The 19,136-nt window shown below is 38.9% G+C and overlaps 1 protein-coding gene across 1 annotated transcript in view; it reads right to left on the bottom strand.

The window, feature by feature from the left end:
- Window positions 1–352: 352 nt before the first annotated feature.
- EMB (embigin) overlaps window positions 353–19,136 on the bottom strand; it is a 36,662-nt gene continuing 17,878 nt past the window's right edge. The window contains exons 5-10 of the mRNA XM_006139518.3: window positions 18,481–18,569; window positions 15,577–15,704; window positions 12,157–12,439; window positions 10,790–10,823; window positions 7,261–7,336; window positions 353–6,397 (exon numbers count right to left, since the gene is read on the bottom strand). Coding sequence (XP_006139580.1) covers window positions 7,279–7,336; window positions 10,790–10,823; window positions 12,157–12,439; window positions 15,577–15,704; window positions 18,481–18,569 — 592 coding nt within the window. The 3' untranslated portion in view covers window positions 353–6,397; window positions 7,261–7,278. The remainder of the gene's footprint in view (window positions 6,398–7,260; window positions 7,337–10,789; window positions 10,824–12,156; window positions 12,440–15,576; window positions 15,705–18,480; window positions 18,570–19,136) is intronic.

The following is a 19,136-nucleotide window of genomic DNA, read 5'->3' as shown; positions in this document are numbered from 1 at the left end:
TGGCAACCCCTCTGAATAAAATATAGATGTGTGAATACAAACCTACATTCAAAATATATAATAAGGCATGATAAATAGCATTAGGCTCAGTAATCCATGGACAGAAAAATAAACTGTTAAGGTCAAAACACACAAAGATATTGCAAAATGCAAAACAGAACTGAATAAAAGCATGATAAATGAATTCCTTCCTGCATAATTTTCACTGTCAATTTAAGAAATTAATCTTAAAATAGGTCATTTGGTTGTAATGTCATTTGATTTGCTTTTCCCATGGATCTATAGTGAAACAAAACAAACTTAACAGAAATCCCTTTAATTAGAGAAACAATTTCGTATGAAAAATCACTATTTTGAGATAGAACACTAGTGCAAATTTAAAGTTTTATAAGCAAATATTTAATATTGATTTATAATTAGAGCCAAACTCTTGAAACTATTAGCAGTAGTGAATTCAAAGGACAACTCATATTAGTGAACATTGTAGATGTGGACTTGATACTATAACCAGGATCCTACCAAATTCACAGTCCATTTTGGTCAATTGAAGAGTTATAAGATTTTAAAAAAACATACAGTTCATACAGTGTTGCAATTTTAAGAGTCCTGACCCAAAAAAGAGTCAGGAAGGGGCATGGCACAAATGTATCAGATGTAGGAGAGACTGAAGTACTACTTGCTTCTACTTCTACTCAGTTGCTGATGGTGGCGTTGCCTTCAGAGCTGGGCATCTAGAGAACAGCAGCTGCTGGCTGGGATCCCAACTCTGAAGGCAAAGCCACCACCATTAGTAGCATAAGTAAGGACAGTGTAGTATGGAATTGCCATCCTTACTTCTGCACTGCTGATGGTGGGACATGTCCTTCAGAGCTGTCCACCTGACCAACAGCTGCAATTCTCTGGATACCCAGCACTGAAGGCAGCACAGAAATAAGCGTTGCAATACCCCCCTAAAATAACCTTGCAAATCTCCCCTCCCCCTGTAACTCTCTTTTGGGTCAGGAATCCCAGTTTTCCCTTCAGTGAAAACTGTATAGTATAAGGATGTTAAAATGAAATTATCTAGCTTCTCACTCAGGCTATGTCTAGACTGCAAGCCTCTTTCAAAAGAGGCTCTTTTGAAAGATACTTTCGAAAGAGCCTCTTTCGAAAGACAGCGTCTAGACTGCACGCGGAACTTTCGAAAAAGCAAGCCGCTTTTTCAAAAGAAAGCACCCAGTGAGTCTGGATGCTCTCTTTCGAAGAAGCCCTATTTACATTCAAGAACGCCTTCTTTCGAAAGAGCACTTTCGAAAGAAGGCGTTCTTCCTTGTGAAATGAGGTTTACCGCCGTCGAAAGAAAAGCCGCGTTCTTTCGATTTAATTTCGAAAGAACGCGGCTGCAGTCTAGACGCAGGTGAAGTTTTTTCGGAAAAAGGCTACTTTTTCCGAAAAAACCCTGAGTCTGGACACAGCCTCAGTGTGTTTCCCAACTGATTCTTCTATGGATCAGTGGACCTGGCTCAAAAAAGGTTCCTCGCCCCTGCCATAAATAAAGAAAACATTGAAACCTTTTTTTTTGGACATAAATTAGTATTTTACTTTATTTAAAATGAAGTTTGATAAACTAATCTGAGAAATTTAAAATACTTAATCTGTTTAATAATTTAAATTTAACCATTTAACCACTAGCTGCAGCACTAGCAAAATGTCTTGGGCATAATTATGTAATTAACTGTGAGTTTCCATTAGCGACTAGTGGTCTGTGAGGTTTACATTGAGCCAGGTGCTCCATGGGCCAAAAAGTTGGAGAACTACTGAACTAGACGTATGTTGTGTTTTAAGGGAAGTTGTTGAAGGATGGATTTGGCTTTGATTCTATATTGCTTGCCTTTCATTACTAGAATTAGACCTTAGTATTATTTTCATAGGATTTTTGTTCTTAATGGCATTTTCAGGGGCAAAATTTCAAAACTGGTGATATAAATTGTCTTGACTAAACCTACATTTCCATGTTAAAGAGATATGTATAGGAAACCACTTTCTGCATATAGAAATTGGGTTGTTCTGTCTCATGGACTATCCACTTGTCTATCTCCTACACTCTCTTATTGGTTTTCTGAGTCACAGAATAAATACATAATGATATGTTGCTTACAGAAACTATTTTGCATTGAAACTGCAATGTCAGATTATAGTGGACCAGAAAACTGAGATGGTTGGACACTAGAGACACCATTTTTTCTAAAGATTCCACAAGATGGGAAGCTTAGTTACTCATAACAGCATTGTCATTTCTTGATAATGGGTCACATGCTGATAAGTGCTAAGCATCTGAGACACAGTCCTGTGAGGTTCTCTGCTCTCAGCAAAGTCAAAAGGATTGTAGGTGCTCAGTCTTTACGCATCTTGATGCAAAAGACTTTCTTCATGACATTTCCATTAGCCTTAACACAAATTTCAGACAATTTGGCTCCATTCAAATTTACAGCAATGGTGTAAATACTGTCATTTGTTTATATTCAGAACACACGAATTATGTATAATGTGAAAATTTTGAGGGACTTGCTTTGATGGTGAAGGGAAAATCAGATGCACAATGTAACCATTCATCTTTAACCTCTCTTTCTTAAATTGTATTTCCTGGATGCACTCCTTTATAAGGACTGTTGCAATTGTATAAAGTAAACTCTGCATGTTTGATTGTTGTTCTATGACTGTCTCAGAGAAAGAACATGTAATTTATACAGCAATATGTGAAAGCTATTATTGAAAAGCAGAAAAATCTTATTTTACATTCTTGGTTATATTCTTCTCCAGGAGCACATGATGTTAGTTTGGGAATTACAAGTCCATTACTATACAAGAAGAGTATAGTATTAACATATATCATAGACCCGTTAAACATAATGGTCCAGATTCTCCACTTCTTGGAATACACTCGTCACATCGCTCAAGTCAAAGTCACATCACTCAAGTCAAAGTAAATGACAAAATCCAATTGACTTTAATGGGTGTGGGAGCAGGATTTCATTCCTTAACTTCCAAGGACATTTTGAATGAACCCTCAGTGCAGGATGGACCCTGAGTAGCACAGTTTAGCATCATAAACTGTCCTTATCCCTAATTAATGACTTTTTTCAGATATTTTCTGTATTAGAATATTATCCATTGGAGTATTTTGTAGCAAAAAGTATATTCAGTCTGCATTATACAGTTTCTAATACAAAACTGTGTAATTAATCATAATTTTAGATTATAATATTTTATTTTCAGGTGATCACTGTACAAGAAGCAGTCAAGTATTTTCTTTTTTGAAATTGTACACACATTCATTTTTCTAAAATAAATGCAAATCTAGCCATGATAAATTTTCACACAAAAACCTGTAATTAAGTTTTGCTTTTGGCTTGATGTGCAATGCACAGAAAGTTTGAGGCTGAATGCAATTAAACACAATAATCCGACAAGGGAAATCTTTATCAGTGATCAATATTTATCCAAATATTTCAGACTTCTGTTCAGCTCATTGCTTTTGTTTTAGCTTTTACATGTGTGCTGGTGAGGCTACAAATTACTGAACTCATTTTCTGTAGTTTCATTTAAAAGCAGGTCAGATTGGATATCAGTTTCCCAAAACCCATAATGCGATCAGCAGCTGCAATTTTCAGGCACATGAAGATTATAAATGAGAGTTTATTCCCTTCCAAATTCTTTGTGTGTTTTTCTCTCTTGCTCTCTCTTGGGCAAAATGACAAAAGACCATTTTGGGCTCCGCAACTTAAGATTTTAAGAAATGCTTTTGCTTTCTCTTGTATCAGGAAATTTGTGCATAATGATATGTGTTTGCAAATATTATTATTTATTTAAAATGTACAATCAAGACAAAGTGTGAATGTTTTTTTGATGACTCTTCAAATTAAGGAGAAAAATAATGTGCATGATGTTTCCTTGTATTACAAGAGGTTTTTAAATGTTCTATGGAATAAAAAACAGAAGTTTGCAGTGGAAAAGTAGTTGATTACATAGCTTGTATATTTTTTATTTATTTAGTACATACTATAATTGACTAGCATGCTTTAAAATTAATGATTCTCGGCTGTTCTATGACAATCCCATAAGCCATAATGGTAATAGTATATAACTGGGGTGGGGAGCCTTTTTTGGGTCAGCTGCCACTGACTCTCAGAAAAATCAGTCAGGGGCTGCACACAAGCGAGAAGCAACATCAGAATCTTGGAGAACCCAGGCTACTAGATTTTGTGGGATTTTTTTAGGAGGAGATGTGTTAGGGGGTTGGGAATCCTACCTCATGAAAACTGTGGCTGAACTCTAGTCTCTCCTATTCATTCAGGTACATCTGCACCTGTGTCCAGGCTCACAACTGGGGAGGTGCGGGGAGACAAAGGGGGCAGTTGCCTTGGGGCCCAATGATTTAAAGGGGCCTGGAGTTCCAGGCTGCAGCTATTGCTACAGCAGCAATAGCCAGAGCTCCAGACCCTTTAAATTGCATGCTATGAGCTCTGTGCAGCTCTGAGGGTGGGGAGTGGAGACTGGGAGTCCCACCCTTCCAGAAGTACAGGCTGCCCACGCAGGCTGTCAGCACCCCTGCATGTGTCCCTGAACCCCTTGGATCTCATGCGTCCATGCAGCCCAAACATCCCCATGTGTCCTTGCATTTCCAATCCCATTCAGAGCTGGGCTCAATATTGTCACCCAACTAGCTCTTGTGCATCTGCCTCAGTCTGTCCCTTCCCACCACTAACACTATATCCTGTGCCTCCTCAGCTGGCCTTACAAGCAGGGAGCTATGAGGAACACAGCCATTCCATCTCTATGGCAGGCTGCTCTGACTGTAAGCCAGTTGCCTTATCTTATGGTTACTCAGCATCCCCTGGTGGGCACAAGATGTAACTACAGCACTCCCTCATCAAAATCTATCTTCGGGGGGGGGGGGGGGGGGCGGATCTGTGGTGACATGAATTTTCCATGTATGCAGTGGTACAGAATTCTCCCAGGAGCCGCTCCTACCAAGTCTCACGAGTTAAGTGGAATTAAGCCTCTTCTGCACTTGGATGAGAATCTATCAAAGAATAGTCAAGAATGCTACAGCACAGAGGTAGATTTAACAATGCTCCAGAAGTGTTCTATTTTGGATAACAAGTAAGAGTGGAGCCCTGCCAATCTGTGGTTATTAAAGATGTTATGGCAATTTGTGTACGATTAGGGGCATTAACCCAAAGGGCTACACTCAAGTCTGTGTTAATTACATTCCATCTAGATAATGTTCTCCCCAGATTTTAGAATCATAACAGGTTATTTTTATTATATTATGGTATTTTATTTCAGAATGTTTATTTTAATTCACTTCCTGACCTAAAATACCACTTTGGGATTCTTTGGGATGAAACGCTATATAAATATGCAATACAATAAAATGTGTTTTAAATGCCCACTAAAAGGACCAACAAAAATGGTCACTTAAGATGTATTGTCTTCTAACATAGATAAAGAATAACTGAACTTATTATATGTGATGATATTTTGTCAAATGAGGTTGCCTAATAAAGGATGTCTTTTAATAGATAAGTCAATGCTAGGACCTTTTAATGCCAAATTTATTTATTTGTTTAATAAATTATAAAGTACAAAATGTCAAATAATTCTACAAAAAATGGCTCTGTGTTAGGACAGGAAATCTTAAGGCAATGTGTATCGTCTTAAAATTCCAGAGTGCACCACCTATTGCCTCCTAATTGCAACTGATGTTAAACAAATTTTGGTTTGAGAATTTTCCTACAGGAAATGATAAAACCCTTAATATCACGTGAGAAATAGGATAAAGATTCCTCCTTGAGTTTTCCTTTGGTGTAAAAAATGGCTTTTTGTGTGTCACATTTGCTTTGTCTACCAGTAAAAGTTACTTTCTCTGGTCTAAGATGCTGTGAAACTGAACTCACATTGTAAAATGTACTGTCAGCTTACGTTGGTTCTGATCTTGCATCATTTGCTCACTCAGTGAAGTCAACAGATGTGTTGGGTGAACTATTAATGCAGGATGAGTCCCAATATAGAAACCAAAAATTATAGATCAGTCTCTTAATCAACTGGATTGAGACCAGAAAGTCTTGAGTAGCATACAGATTGACTCTTACCAGTAAGGCGACACAAACACAACAATTGACATTTGAGTGTACATATGTAATATCAGGCTACAGTATAGACTTTATAGAAGTCTGGGCAAAGAGGCAGTTTCATGTCTATATTTTAAAAGCAGAGTAGATCTTCATTATTTTGTTACAAGTCTAACGAGTCCTAATTAGAAGCATTGGAGATATCTGAAATTCATAGCCATGTACATCTTCCTGTGGTTTTGTGATGGCCAAATGATATTTCCTTTTTGTTGGCTCAAATTCTCCTGAATTAAACAGAACATATACTTTAGATTATTGACACAAATGCATTCTATAAATTATTTTATGCCTGTTTCTGTCCTCTAATTTCTTTATTTGCTTTCCAACTTCATTCTGACTCAGAGTTGGATTTGGAGTAAAAAGCATTTAAAGGTGCCTAACTCCCATCTTCCAAAGTGATTTGGGCCCTTAGGGGCATTTGAAAGTTAATGGGGGACTTAGTATCTTAAATAAAAAAACAACAAATGGTCTGGTAGCACTTAAATCAATCAGGCATTTCTGAATATTGTATCTTTAATCACATTCTGCTTTGGTCCAGATGTTACTCCCTTCCCAATTGTCAAATTCAAAGAAAGTGGAAGTTTTCTGCAAGTCCTCTGTTACCAAGGAAGAGACCGTAAATGTACAGCCAGAGTTGCCCCTTGAATGCCAAACTCCCAAAAAGAGCCTCATGTCACAGAAGGCATATCAGACACAGGGAGGGGTGAGTAGGGAAAGTGGCTGAGTGCACACTATTGTCCCCAGCTGGCAGACAGTCCTTTAGAAAGATTGCCAGCTGGCATAAATTCAAGTAGTCTGTGCCAGGACTGTAACTGGGGCAGAGAATCAGGCAGGTGGAATCCTTGTCTGAATCTTTTCTCTCTCCACTGCCACTTGCCATGCTTCACAATTACCCACTCTCCTCCTCTACCCTTCTGTCACTTCTTTCACAATGATCAGCTTGTTACTTTCTCTCTCTTCTATTGCTCATAGTTCTCGACTTCCCTCCCTGTCTTTCCTCTGTTTTGCTGGTGCCATGTCATCTATTTTGAACTCTGTTCTTCCTACTATCCTTAGCTGATTCTAATACATCTTCTCTTTTACTTACCTTCCTTTAGGAACTGATTTAAACTTTTCGTTGCCTCGTGGTGCTATTTTCCACACCATTACTATCTTCTGATTTACTGAAGAAAGAAACACAAGTTTAAATCCAAAACCCAAAATAAGCTTTTAACATGCATAGACTGTACAATAAAAATAATGATATTCATCCCAATCCAATGGTCTGATTACTTAGCAACACTAGAAGAATTTTAATTGTTTCCAATATTACTTGTGTTACTTGAAAGCATGAGAAAAAGGAAAAGAGCATGTATCTTTACATTAAAATATTATTATAGTAAAAGAACCTATTCAGAGTCCTTTACCTATCAGGTAGTGCTTTCTGCATTCAACTCAGTCATTTCCTGACCCATAAAACCCTTGGGTTATGTCTAGACTGCAAGCCTCTTTCGAAAAAGAGCATCTAGACTGCAAGCAGTACTTTCAAAAAAGCAAGTCCTGTTGGCATTCAAGAACACCTTTTTTCGAAAGAACACTGTTGAAAAAAGGCGTTCTTCCTCGTGAAATGAGGTTTCCCACCGTCGAAAGAAAAGCCGTGTTCTTTCGATTTAATTTCGAAAGAACGCGGCTGCAGTCTAGACGCAGGTGAAGTTTTTTCGAAAAAAGGCTACTTTAAAAAAAAAAAAACCCTGAGTCTGGACACAGACTTGGAAAGGATTATTACAGTGAAACATTGACGTTAATGTTTTATAGTAGGCAGTGACAATGTTCCTACTTATAACACAGTATATATATATATATATATATATATATATATATATATATATATATATATTTGTGCTGAAATTCAGGATATAGAGAGCTGTTCTCAAGTTGAAGTAAAATAAAAACAAATTTAAAATTAAACTGCTATAAACAAAACATAAGAAAGATACTGAATATTATTATTAAATTATTTTGCAAATGTTCGGAATGGTTCATCAGTTCACCAAAAGCTAATGACCTAGTGTACAGTATGGTTCATCAATTTTTGATATTTTTGGTTTAAAAGTGGGCAAAATGTTAAACTTTTAAATATTAATAACACAGGACGCAAGCCTTCAGTTGTTACTCTGGGTAATCAAGAGAGCTTGTGTCTAACTACAGGCTTAAATCTATTCAGTGGCTATTTTTCTAAAGGATTTTTAAAATCCATTGTTCTTTTTTAAGTATGGTGTAGAATCTGTTCTTATGAAGAATGTCTAAGAGGCACTCCTAGAATCCAGATCTATCTGTTAAATACATAGTTACACTACAGGCCATGAAAATATATTATTTCTAATTTGTCCAATGAATTTTGGAAGGACCACCTAAGAAAGAGAGTATACGTCATTCTCCATAGTATTTAATCCTTAGCCTCTCTCCAATGATACTGCTAGAAAGTATATTAGCACCAATTGTTAATGTGGTTTTTCTGTGAAATACATTTGTCCAGTAGAAAAGGGACTAAAACTTTCATTTTATTTCATGTGGTCTCTTCTTACAGTCTCTGCAGCTATTAGATAGTAACTATTGTTGATCACTACAGACAGGACTAGATTTAACTAGTGTAGACTTGAAAAGTTCTGTTGCATGCATTGCTTACTTCTGAAGCATCCAGTCTCCTTTGCAATACACCTTTTTGACTATTATATATGTTACCAGCCATAAGGATTCAGTAGAGCAACAGATATCATAAAGTTAGAATCTGATGCTGTGGCTCCAAAGGTAAAATTCTGGGCCATCTGGTACACAATTCTGCTTTAAACAGCTACTAATATATATTTTTAAATACCAGAGAGCTTTAGTAATCATGCAAACTGTATACACCTTACTAAAACTCACTACCTGTGTATTTATCCTGTAGGAAAGAATGCCAATCTTGTAGGTAAATAATGTATTAAATGAAAATTAAATGGCTTCAAGGGAGTCTTTTCAGGCTTTCCACTGAAAATAAGGTCAAATAAGACACCAAGCTCTTCATCAGGGGAAGGAGTAAGAAAGGGGGGTAGAGAAAGACAAAGTTCACGAGAGCCTAGAGCAACTCCATATAAGGAAGAGCACTTTTGCATAGGATCTTTAAATGAATGGGAAGCCAGGGGAGAAGTATGAGGGCAAGTAATTGTGCTTTTTAAGATAAGTATAGTTTATTTCAATAAACTTCTATATTAATCCTACTACAAGCATGGATCAAGGAAGGCTCACTCTTGTCTTTACTGTGCAACTGGAGTTCTATAAGCCCCGGGGGAAAACAATTCACCCATAAACTCCCTGGTCTGCAGGGAGACGGGGAGCAAAGCCTTGGAGCACGCCCGCAGCGGGACAGCCCGGGCGCACTTGGGTTGTTCCGCTGCGGGCATGCTCCGCGGCTTTACTCCCCATCTCCCTGGTCTGCAAGGAGACGGGGAGCAAATCCTTGGCGCACGCCCGCAGCGGGACAGCCCGGGCGCGCTTGGGCTGTCCCGCTGCGGGCATGCTCCGCGGCTTTGCTCCCCATCTCCCTGGTCTAGTGCCCCCCCCAGCAGACCAGGCTTTTCTTGCCTACCCCTGGGGTAGAGCAGCTGGGGGCTGCCAGGTTGGTCCCACAGCGCCGCTCCGGACCAACCCGGCAGCACCCCAGGTGCTCTGCCCCAGGCGTCCTGATTCAGCCGCTGCTGGTCAGTTTCAGCAGCGGCTGAATCAGGACGCCTGGGGCAGAGCAGCTGGGGTGCTGCTGGGTTGCTCCAGTAGCGCCGAGGAGCCGCACTACTGGAGCAACCCAGCAGCACCCCAGCTGCTTTGCCCCAGGCGTCCCCAAGTCAGCCGCTGCTGAAACTGACCAGCGGCTGACTACAGGAAGCCCGAGGCAGAGTTGCTCTGCCCCAGGCTTCCTGGAATCAGCCGCTGATCAGTTTCAGCAGCAGCTGACTTGGGGATGCCTGGGTTTCTTAAGTTGAATCTGTATGTAAGTCAGAACTGGCATCCAGATTCAGCCCCGGTTGAAACTGATCAGTTTCATCAGCGGCTGACACCAGTTCCGACTTACATACAGATTCAACTTAAGAACAAACCTACAGTCCCTATCTTGTACGTAACCCAGGGACTGCCTGTATATGGAAGAAGCAGCCTGGTGTGCCCCATGATGCAAACTAAACTAAAAATATAATACAAGTGAATGAATGGAAACATTCTAGAGGAGTTTTCTATCTGAGAACTATCTCTCTAATCCTCAGTAAGTTATAATCTTTGATGGGAACGGTAACAGGCCATTCTACCTGCTTGATTCTGTGATACACAATACATTAAAACAATCCCTACCATAAAAAAAAAACCAACAAAATAAAGAATATTGCACACAGCTGCATTTTACAAGAGCTAGACTTCCAGAGAAATGAGAATTAAGAACATGTTAGGGAACTGAATTAAAACAATACTTTGGAATTGTTACACTTTGCAATAACCTATGTTAAGAGCTATATATCATTCTTGACTCTGTATTACTGTGTGTCAAAAATGTTTAATATTCCATTAAATGTTAGTAAAGACTAAATTAATATTGTAAAACAGTCCCTACTTACAGTTGCTCAATTTGTTCAAATTCTTTTTGATCATCTGTGGGACAAAGAAAACATTAAGGTTATTATATTCATTTGCATTGCAATGTATGTGTTTACTGGTCAGAAGTTATTTAAAACTGAAAAGCATTTCACTTCATTTGTATAATAAATGTCTAACATAAAATAATTGGTAAAACAGTAAAACAAGGACATTCTGTACAAATCAGCAATGCAGGATATACAGCTGATGTACAATTTTATTATAATTCCTCTTATTCAAAATCATTTTCTTTATCCTGACTAAGATTAAGCTGTTGTATTCCCACTCCTCATGATATGAAAGGTTGGAGACCCTTCAACAGTTTATAACCATTGAGTTTTTTCTTTATGTAGAAATGGCATTTATGTTACATCCCAACAATGGTTCTGAACCCGTGACTATTTGACTCACATAAACATGCTTTTGACATTTCAGACACTTGTGATAAAATCAGGCCTCGGGTTGTATACTGGCAAATGCCTGAAAAGCCACAAGTAAACTATGGAATGCAATTTTAGCATCTTCTTCCAAAATCCATTAAGATCACACTTGGCAGGTGTGTCCCAGTTCAGTGGCTGTGGTCAAGGCATTTTGTTTTAATACAGTGCTACCTTCCTCCTCTCCACAATGAGTATGATGCTCTTGACCAGGAGTAGTCTCCATCAGTACGCACCAGCTCCTCTGGGAACATTTAAAATCAATCCTTGAAGACCTTATCGTCTATTTTTGGTTGTGTGGATAAGGTTGGATTAGATCAGTGTGCTAATGGAGTGCTCTGTGTTTGTTTACTTACCAGCTCCATAGCCACAGAGTCTTGCAGCTCCCATTGGATGCAGTTCACTGTTTGCAGCCAAGGGGAACCGTGGGAGGTGGAGTGGCTAGGACCACTACTTCCTGCAACTCCCCAGGAAGTAGTGGTCCTAGCCACTCCACCTCCCACAGTTCCCCTTGGCTGCAAACGGTGAACCACAGCCAATGGGAACTGCAAGGCTCTGTAGCTGCAGAGCTGTGAAGTAAACAAACCGGAGTAGCCCATTAGCAGCTTTCTCAAAGTGGACCCGTGACCCACTTTGAGAAATAGTGGATAGATCCTACATGGGCACCTGTGTACATACTAAAGGCATTTAAGACATGAATTTGACCCTAAATATTAGGAAATTAAAACTGAAATAATGATCAATAGTCAAGAGAAGATATTTTAATTTAAAGAAAAATGCATAGACAACCATCATACAGAATTATTTCTCCTTCTTCATTTAAATTGAAATGTATACCACAGTATCTAGCAGATGATTGTATTAAAAAGTGCAATAAGTGGTATTTTAAAAAACAAACGAAGAGATCCTACCTGACAGCACCTGCTTCTTTTTGGAGTACATCTCATACAGGAAAATAATGGTTACTAAAATAATAACTTCAGCTGCTATTGCAAGAAATGGTTTGAGTGGTACCATATAGGTGAGGACTTTAAGGGATACTTTTCCTGTGCTCTCTCCTAATTTAAATTCAGCTTGGCACCAATATGATCTATCATCTTTCTCTGAGATCTTCAGAATCTTGAATTTTGTTGTTCTGTTATTCTCTTTGTTGATTTTATATTTATCTGGCATCAAAGAATCATTAACAGCAATCTAATATAAAAAGATATTTTAAAATTATGTGATTACAATGTCAAAAATGTATACAGGCAGTCCCCGGGTTACGTACAAGATAGGGACTGTAGGTTTGTTCTTAAGTTGAATTTGTATGTAAGTCGGATCTGGTACATATTGTAGGGGAAACTCTAGCCAAACATTTCTCCAGAGCTCAGTTTTATTCTCCCACACCTCACTTCCCTCAGTCCTTTATTCTCAAGCTGAGGTGTCTGCTGAGAAAAGCCGCTCCGTGTCTCCCTGGTCTGCTGGGGGGGCGGCGCTAGCTTTGCGTCTCCCTGGTCTGCTGGGGAGAAGCAGCTAGTGCGGGGTTGCCTCACCCCATTTGTAAGTACGGATCCGATGTAAGTCGGATCCATGTAACCCGGGGACTGCCTGTAATTAAATCATTTATACATTGGAAGTTGAAAATCCCTGTATTTATTACAGGTAAAATTAGTTATAACATTCATGGAATAACTAATTTAATATATGTCATTTTATATATGTAAATATATCCATTCTAAATGTTTCATTCAAGTAAATACATTTTACATAATAGATGGAATTGGGGAAAGAGATGGGAGTGAACCCACTGCAGTGAAAGTGGAGTTGCTGCAGGGAAAAATGCAGAGAAAAGAACAGAGGAGAGTCACAAAGAAAAGGGAGAGAGAAATGGAGAAAGAAGAATGAGGAAGGTGAGAAACAAAAAGGAACTAACAGTGGTAGGCCTCACAGTGTGTGATCAATTTTAGATAAGGCACTTAATAATAGTTATGTGAACATTTAGTTACAGCCTAAAGATCATATGCTCCATATCTATGCAAAGTACCAAATGATACCAATGAGCATTTCACTTGGCACACTGTGCATATGTCTACACTGCAGAGTTTTTTTGGAAAAACTACACTTACGTCCACACTGCAATTGTGTTCTTTCGACAGAAAGTTGAAAGAATGCAGGTTTTTTTCTGACATCAGTAAACCTCTTTCTATGAAGAAAAAGCCATTTTACAAAAGAGCTCTTTTGGAAAAGGGCACGTGTGGATGGGGAAGGGTTTTTTTTTCAAAAGAAGAGGCCATCAGGAAAAAGCATAGGTGCCCTGGTGGCCACTCCATTTGTAGTAATCACAACTTAAATGTGAGATAGCGTTCAATAACTGCGGATGCTATCTTTCGAAAAAGCAGATCGCTTTTTGATACGCTTTTGCTGTGTGGATGCTCTCTTTCAAAAGAAGTTTTTCCAGAAGATCCAGAAAAGCTTCTCTGAAAGAATCCTGAAGTCTAGACATAGCCTGTGGTATGTATAGACCTGAATTTATTTTCTAGCTCACAGACCATAATTAAACATGAAATTCTTCCCTTTCTTCCAAATAAGGTTGATATCCCTGTTCTACAGACCATTTACAAGCAGTGTTCTCATAGCCATAGCATACAGCTGATTTCAATACATAACAGCACAAGGTGAAGACAGAATACCGTATTTAGTTCCAGTAAGAGAGGAACTTTACTAGGCAACTCCAAGGAAAACTAAAGTGCTATAAGAATCAGGGGTTGTCTACACTTCAAATGCTATAGCCGCATAGCTGCACTGTTGCAGCTCTTCAGCACTGACCCTACCCACATGGATGGCAAAGATTCTCCCTTTGATATAGGTAATCCACTTCACTGAGAGGCAGTATCTAAGTCAAACCTGTTTGGTTTATGGGCTCTGACAATAATATGGTCTGAGGTGGTACTGCTGCAGATAAGCTACATACATTCAGAGGTAAAACCTGGGCGGTATTAAGAACTTGCCATGTCCCTTGAGCTTGATCTTCTGGCATTTATTGGACTCTATGCATCTACACTGCACCGTTATATTGAGATAACTAGCGTTATTTTGAAATAAGGATGTGAGCGTCTACACAGTCATTCCATTATTTTGAAATAATTTTGAAATAATGGATGGCTTATTCCGAAATCTGAAAACCTCATTATATGAGGAATAGTGCCTATTTCGAAATAGCCATTTTGAAATAAGGCATGTGTAGATGCTCCACTGATGCTATTTCGAAATAGCCTGTCACCAGGGCCATTCTAAGTTATTCATCCCCAGTGCTTCCTGGGACTCTAAATCAAGATAGCATGTCTACATTAGGGAAGCCTGACTCAGACTAATTTTGAGGCTTCCCTGTAGTGTAGACGTGCTATTCTGAAATAAGCTATTTCAGAATAACTATTCCAGAAATAAGCATGCATTTTCTGAATGTGACCAACATTTTTGTTTTGTTTCTATTTCTTCAACTTCACCTGTGGCTGTCCTTTGCATTTTTCCCACTTACTGACACAGTTTCTTTGATTTTGAAACTTGTGGGCCAGATTTTCAGCTGATGTAAATTAGCTTTCACCACTGAAGTCAGGAGCACACTAGTGTAAACACATGAATTTGAGTATTTCTAAATAATGGGAACTGGATTGATAACCACTTAAATAACATCTATAGGATAAAAACTGATAATTTGTCAATGAGAAAAGTTGGTAAAAATGAAAAATGTAATCAGTTCTAGAGTTCTTGCTTGTGAGACCTAGTATGAGTGACCAAGGAACATTATGGGTATAAAAGTTAATGTGGCTGGGTTGGTCTAGAAATTATAACAAGGAGTCTTAGAAATGTGGGTTGTAATCAAGGTTGTACTTCTGAGTCACTGTACACAATTGAGCAGATCACTTATTTTCTTTTGTCTTAGCTACTCCAAATGGATAAAAATCAAGATACTGTGATATTGTATTTTACTTTAGCTTTGTTAGGCAAAAAAACTTTCCTGTAAAGCATTTTCCAATCATGGAACTGGTGTCAATGGAAAAATTAAATATCCGCACTAAATGTACTGTGGTAGTCCCTATTCAGGGCTCTTGAACTCCCTTGTAATTCTCATAGAAGAGTGATGCTGCAGGGAAAGCATAGATGGTGTGGAAATGTGTCTTCCCATGGTGCTGGGGCTTCACGGCTATGGATAGCTCAGGCAGATAGGCACACGTGTCTTCCAGGACAGCATTCCCCACACCAGTGATGAATTAATTATATTCTGCAAAATGACAATGTGCTTGCAATCAGTTGTTTCATTGTTTTGCAAGAGCAATGAAAGGAAATCTTACCTGGTCACTTCCATTACTCATGTACCAGATCCAGTTGATAGGAGTATATTTGACACTTTTACAGACCAGGACAACAGAATCTCCTACATAACTGACTACATGATGTTCTTTTCCATCAATCTGAGGTGCTAAGAATAAATAAAGAAAATTTTACTAAGTAAGCGCTAAAGATTTAAACTGAAATATACAACACATCAAATTTTCTATTTTTAAGAATATATTAGTCTTCTCTTTTCATTTCCCCAATTAACATGGAAACCACTGTATAGCTCAGAGTTTCTCAAATTGGAGTCCCCAGGGTACCCCAGAATGTCTGGGAGCACCACTGGTCAACTCCACCCCGGAGTCTCCTGCATACTGTAAGTCCAGCCTAGATCCCAAACTCCTTCCCAGAACCCACACCCCACGCACCCAAACTCTCCCAGAGCCTGCACTCCACAACCACACCTGAACTACAACCCTCTGCTCCAGCCTGGTACAGTAAGTGAGGAGGGGGGAGAGTGAGTGGATGGAGGGATGGGGTATGGAGGTGGGGGTGGGGCCTTGGAAAAGGAGAGGGATAGGGGCATGGCCTCAGAGAAGGGGACAAGGCAAGGGCTGGCCAGAGAAGCTTAGGGGTTCCTGAAAAATTTTAAACCAAAATGGGGGTCCTCGGATTGCTATCATTTAAGAACTAGTGTTATCGCACATGGGTTCTAAAGCATGAACTATATAAGGGTTACTTCTGGCTGGAGTGCCACATACAGAATTTAAAATGGCATCTATGTTAATTCCACTTGCAGAGCAGTTGCAGGATTTGGCATCAATGCACTATCAAAAAGTAACTTTAAAGCTAAAATATTAACTGACTTCTTGTATTCTCACCCACCTACCCACCTCCATACTCAGCCATGAGCGATCCAGGATTCAGATTCTGTTACAATCTATATGAATATATAAATCTAAAAGCATAAAAAATCATGCAATTTCCAAAACTGCAAGACTTCTTTGCAGGCTACAATAACATAAAATGATAGTATTTGGTCAGTTTTGCATTCTGGAAAATATTGCTGCAGAACAGTTTTCAGTTTGCCTTGATTGAAAAAAATCAAGGGATTGCAGAAACGTTATACTTTCAAACACTGACATCTAGATGTACAAACCGAGTGAAGTACCAGCAACCCAACCCTGCAAGAAACAGCATAGGGCCACAAGACACAATGCATAAGATATTAATTTGGAATTACTTATGCTGTAATTTTATTATCGCTATAGAAGACCTAAAGTGTTCCCAATGCAGAAGCCTATATGCTCAGTTGAACATATTGCTCCACCCACTGATATACTTAACCCTAGAGAAATAAACCATGACAAATAATTTATCTGATGAAAGTCACCTCTTTTTTCTGTTCTTGGAATGTCTACTAGGAGATCATGATTTTCTTAATTTTTTAAAAAATTGTATTCCTTATATTTTTCTGGTTCTGTCTTGCTATTTGGAATAAGAGATGGCATATTCACACAAGACATAGCAGATCAGATCCATGCCTTCAATTTATATAAGCTGAAGATCGGCCCTAGCATTTTTTTTCTCTTCCTTAATTGGATGAGAGTAAAAGTTTTCTGAGGTGAATTTAAGTAAATACATTTAATGTTCACTTTCTGTGAGTACTCAAGCTTGCAGTATTCAAATTAATTTTCCAGTTACATTCGTGCTAATAACATATGGTTGCTTACAAACTCTCTGACTGCAGCAGGGCGTGCAAATATGACTAAAGCAAATTCATAAAAAATTCAAATGAATATTCATGGATATTTTTCACTATTTTCTCAACTCTAGATGAGCCTAATTAGTAGAAGCTTATCACACATTAGTAATGTACAGCAACCCAGCTGTTACCACTGTATCCCATCATTCCATATTTTACAATTTAACAAATAATCCATCAAATAACAATGTGAGTTGGCTGTCATGCCTGCTTTGCTGCTGACCTCCTAGTAAGGACTTCCTGATTTGGATTCTGACTGCTGATTGATCCCTGGAGTCCCAGCGCAGACTCCAATACTTGTATCGAGCCTTGGCCTGATTCCTGAGCCTGGCTCTGACTAGAATTGCCAGCTTTCTAATGGCAGAAAACTGAACTCTCCTGCTCTGCCTGGAGTAGGGATGAGAAGTTTGGGGTGCAGGAGAAGACTCCAAGTAGGAACAGGGGGTTGGGGAATGGGAGGGGATTCAGGATCCCGGTGGCTCCCAGGAAGTGACCTCCATGTCCCCTAGGCAGTCAGGAAGGCTTCCCATACCTCATCCCCCTGCAGCACCCATTGGTTGCAGTCCTGTCTAATGGAAGCTGTAGAGTACCCCTGGCTTGAGCAAAGCAGCATGCAGAGTATTCCTGGCTGATTATGCACCTAAAGGCATCAGGGACCTGGAGGTTGCTTCCAAGAGCTGTGCAAGCAAGGACACATATGAAGCCTACATTAGTTCCAGGACCTGGCTTTGCTGCCAACTGGACTTTTAATTTCATTCTCTGAAAATCAGACCACTTTAAGATGCCACAAGCAGGGCACTGAATTCAGACGTTAGGCTTACAACCCCTTTTAGTCTTTCCCATGAAAAGACTAAAAATCTTCATTTCATGATTTACAAAGGGCTAGTATGAATAATTACTAAAGATTCTTAGTTTGCCTAAGTGGTTTAGCTACTACTATTCAGTCTAAGTGCCACTGTTCTAAACCAAAAGGAAACAATAACTACTTTCAGCTTCAATTGATAATTATTAACGGTTACAATTTATGATTATAGGAGTTCAATGAGTTCTATAATAGCATGTCAGAGTAGAATATCACAACGCTCCCTTCTCGCCTTATAATATATGAATGTTTGTATGATTTTCATGTGAAACAATCAGCGTTAATACAACTTGCCTTGCACATGAAATGTGGCTTTCACTTCTTTTTCACTTTTAAAAATACAAGTGTAATTTCCCATTTGATTTCTCTCTCTGATATTCAACCTATAAAAATGAATAAGTGAGAAAGCAAAGATACAGGCATTTTTTGGACACCTAATATGTATAGTAAAAGAAAACCAGAAAAGATTAGTATTAAAAGATGAACTACAAGTTGTTAACAGTGTACGGTTCAGGTTTCATGAAGAATGACAGAAAGAATAAGTACATTCTATGAAAGATAAAAATTAGAAAATGTACACAGTGCACATACAGTGTACTCTTTCTGTATTTCACAACACATGGCTACACATAGACACTCATTCAAGATCAGATATCTTTCTAAATGCTCTAGTTCAACCATAAGTTTATGGGTTACCGGCAAGCTTACTGAGTGAAATCACTTGTGTTGTACAGGAAGTTAGACTACATGAGTTCCTTCTAGCCTTAAAGTCTATGGGTACGTCTAGACTACAGGCTTTTGTCGACAGAAGTTCTGTCGACATAGAGCGTCTAGACACATTCAGTTCTGTTGACAAAGCAAGCTGCTTTGTCGACAAAACCCTGTAGTCTAGACGCAACCCTACAGGCAATAACACCTTCTGTCGACAGAACTCTGTCGACAGAAGGTGT

This window comes from Pelodiscus sinensis, chromosome 6 (genome assembly GCF_049634645.1).
Source record: "Pelodiscus sinensis isolate JC-2024 chromosome 6, ASM4963464v1, whole genome shotgun sequence".
Classification (NCBI taxonomy): domain Eukaryota; kingdom Metazoa; phylum Chordata; order Testudines; family Trionychidae; genus Pelodiscus; species Pelodiscus sinensis.
The sequence above is the reverse complement of the archived record's forward strand: the minus strand, read 5'-3'. Positions and strand labels throughout refer to the sequence as shown.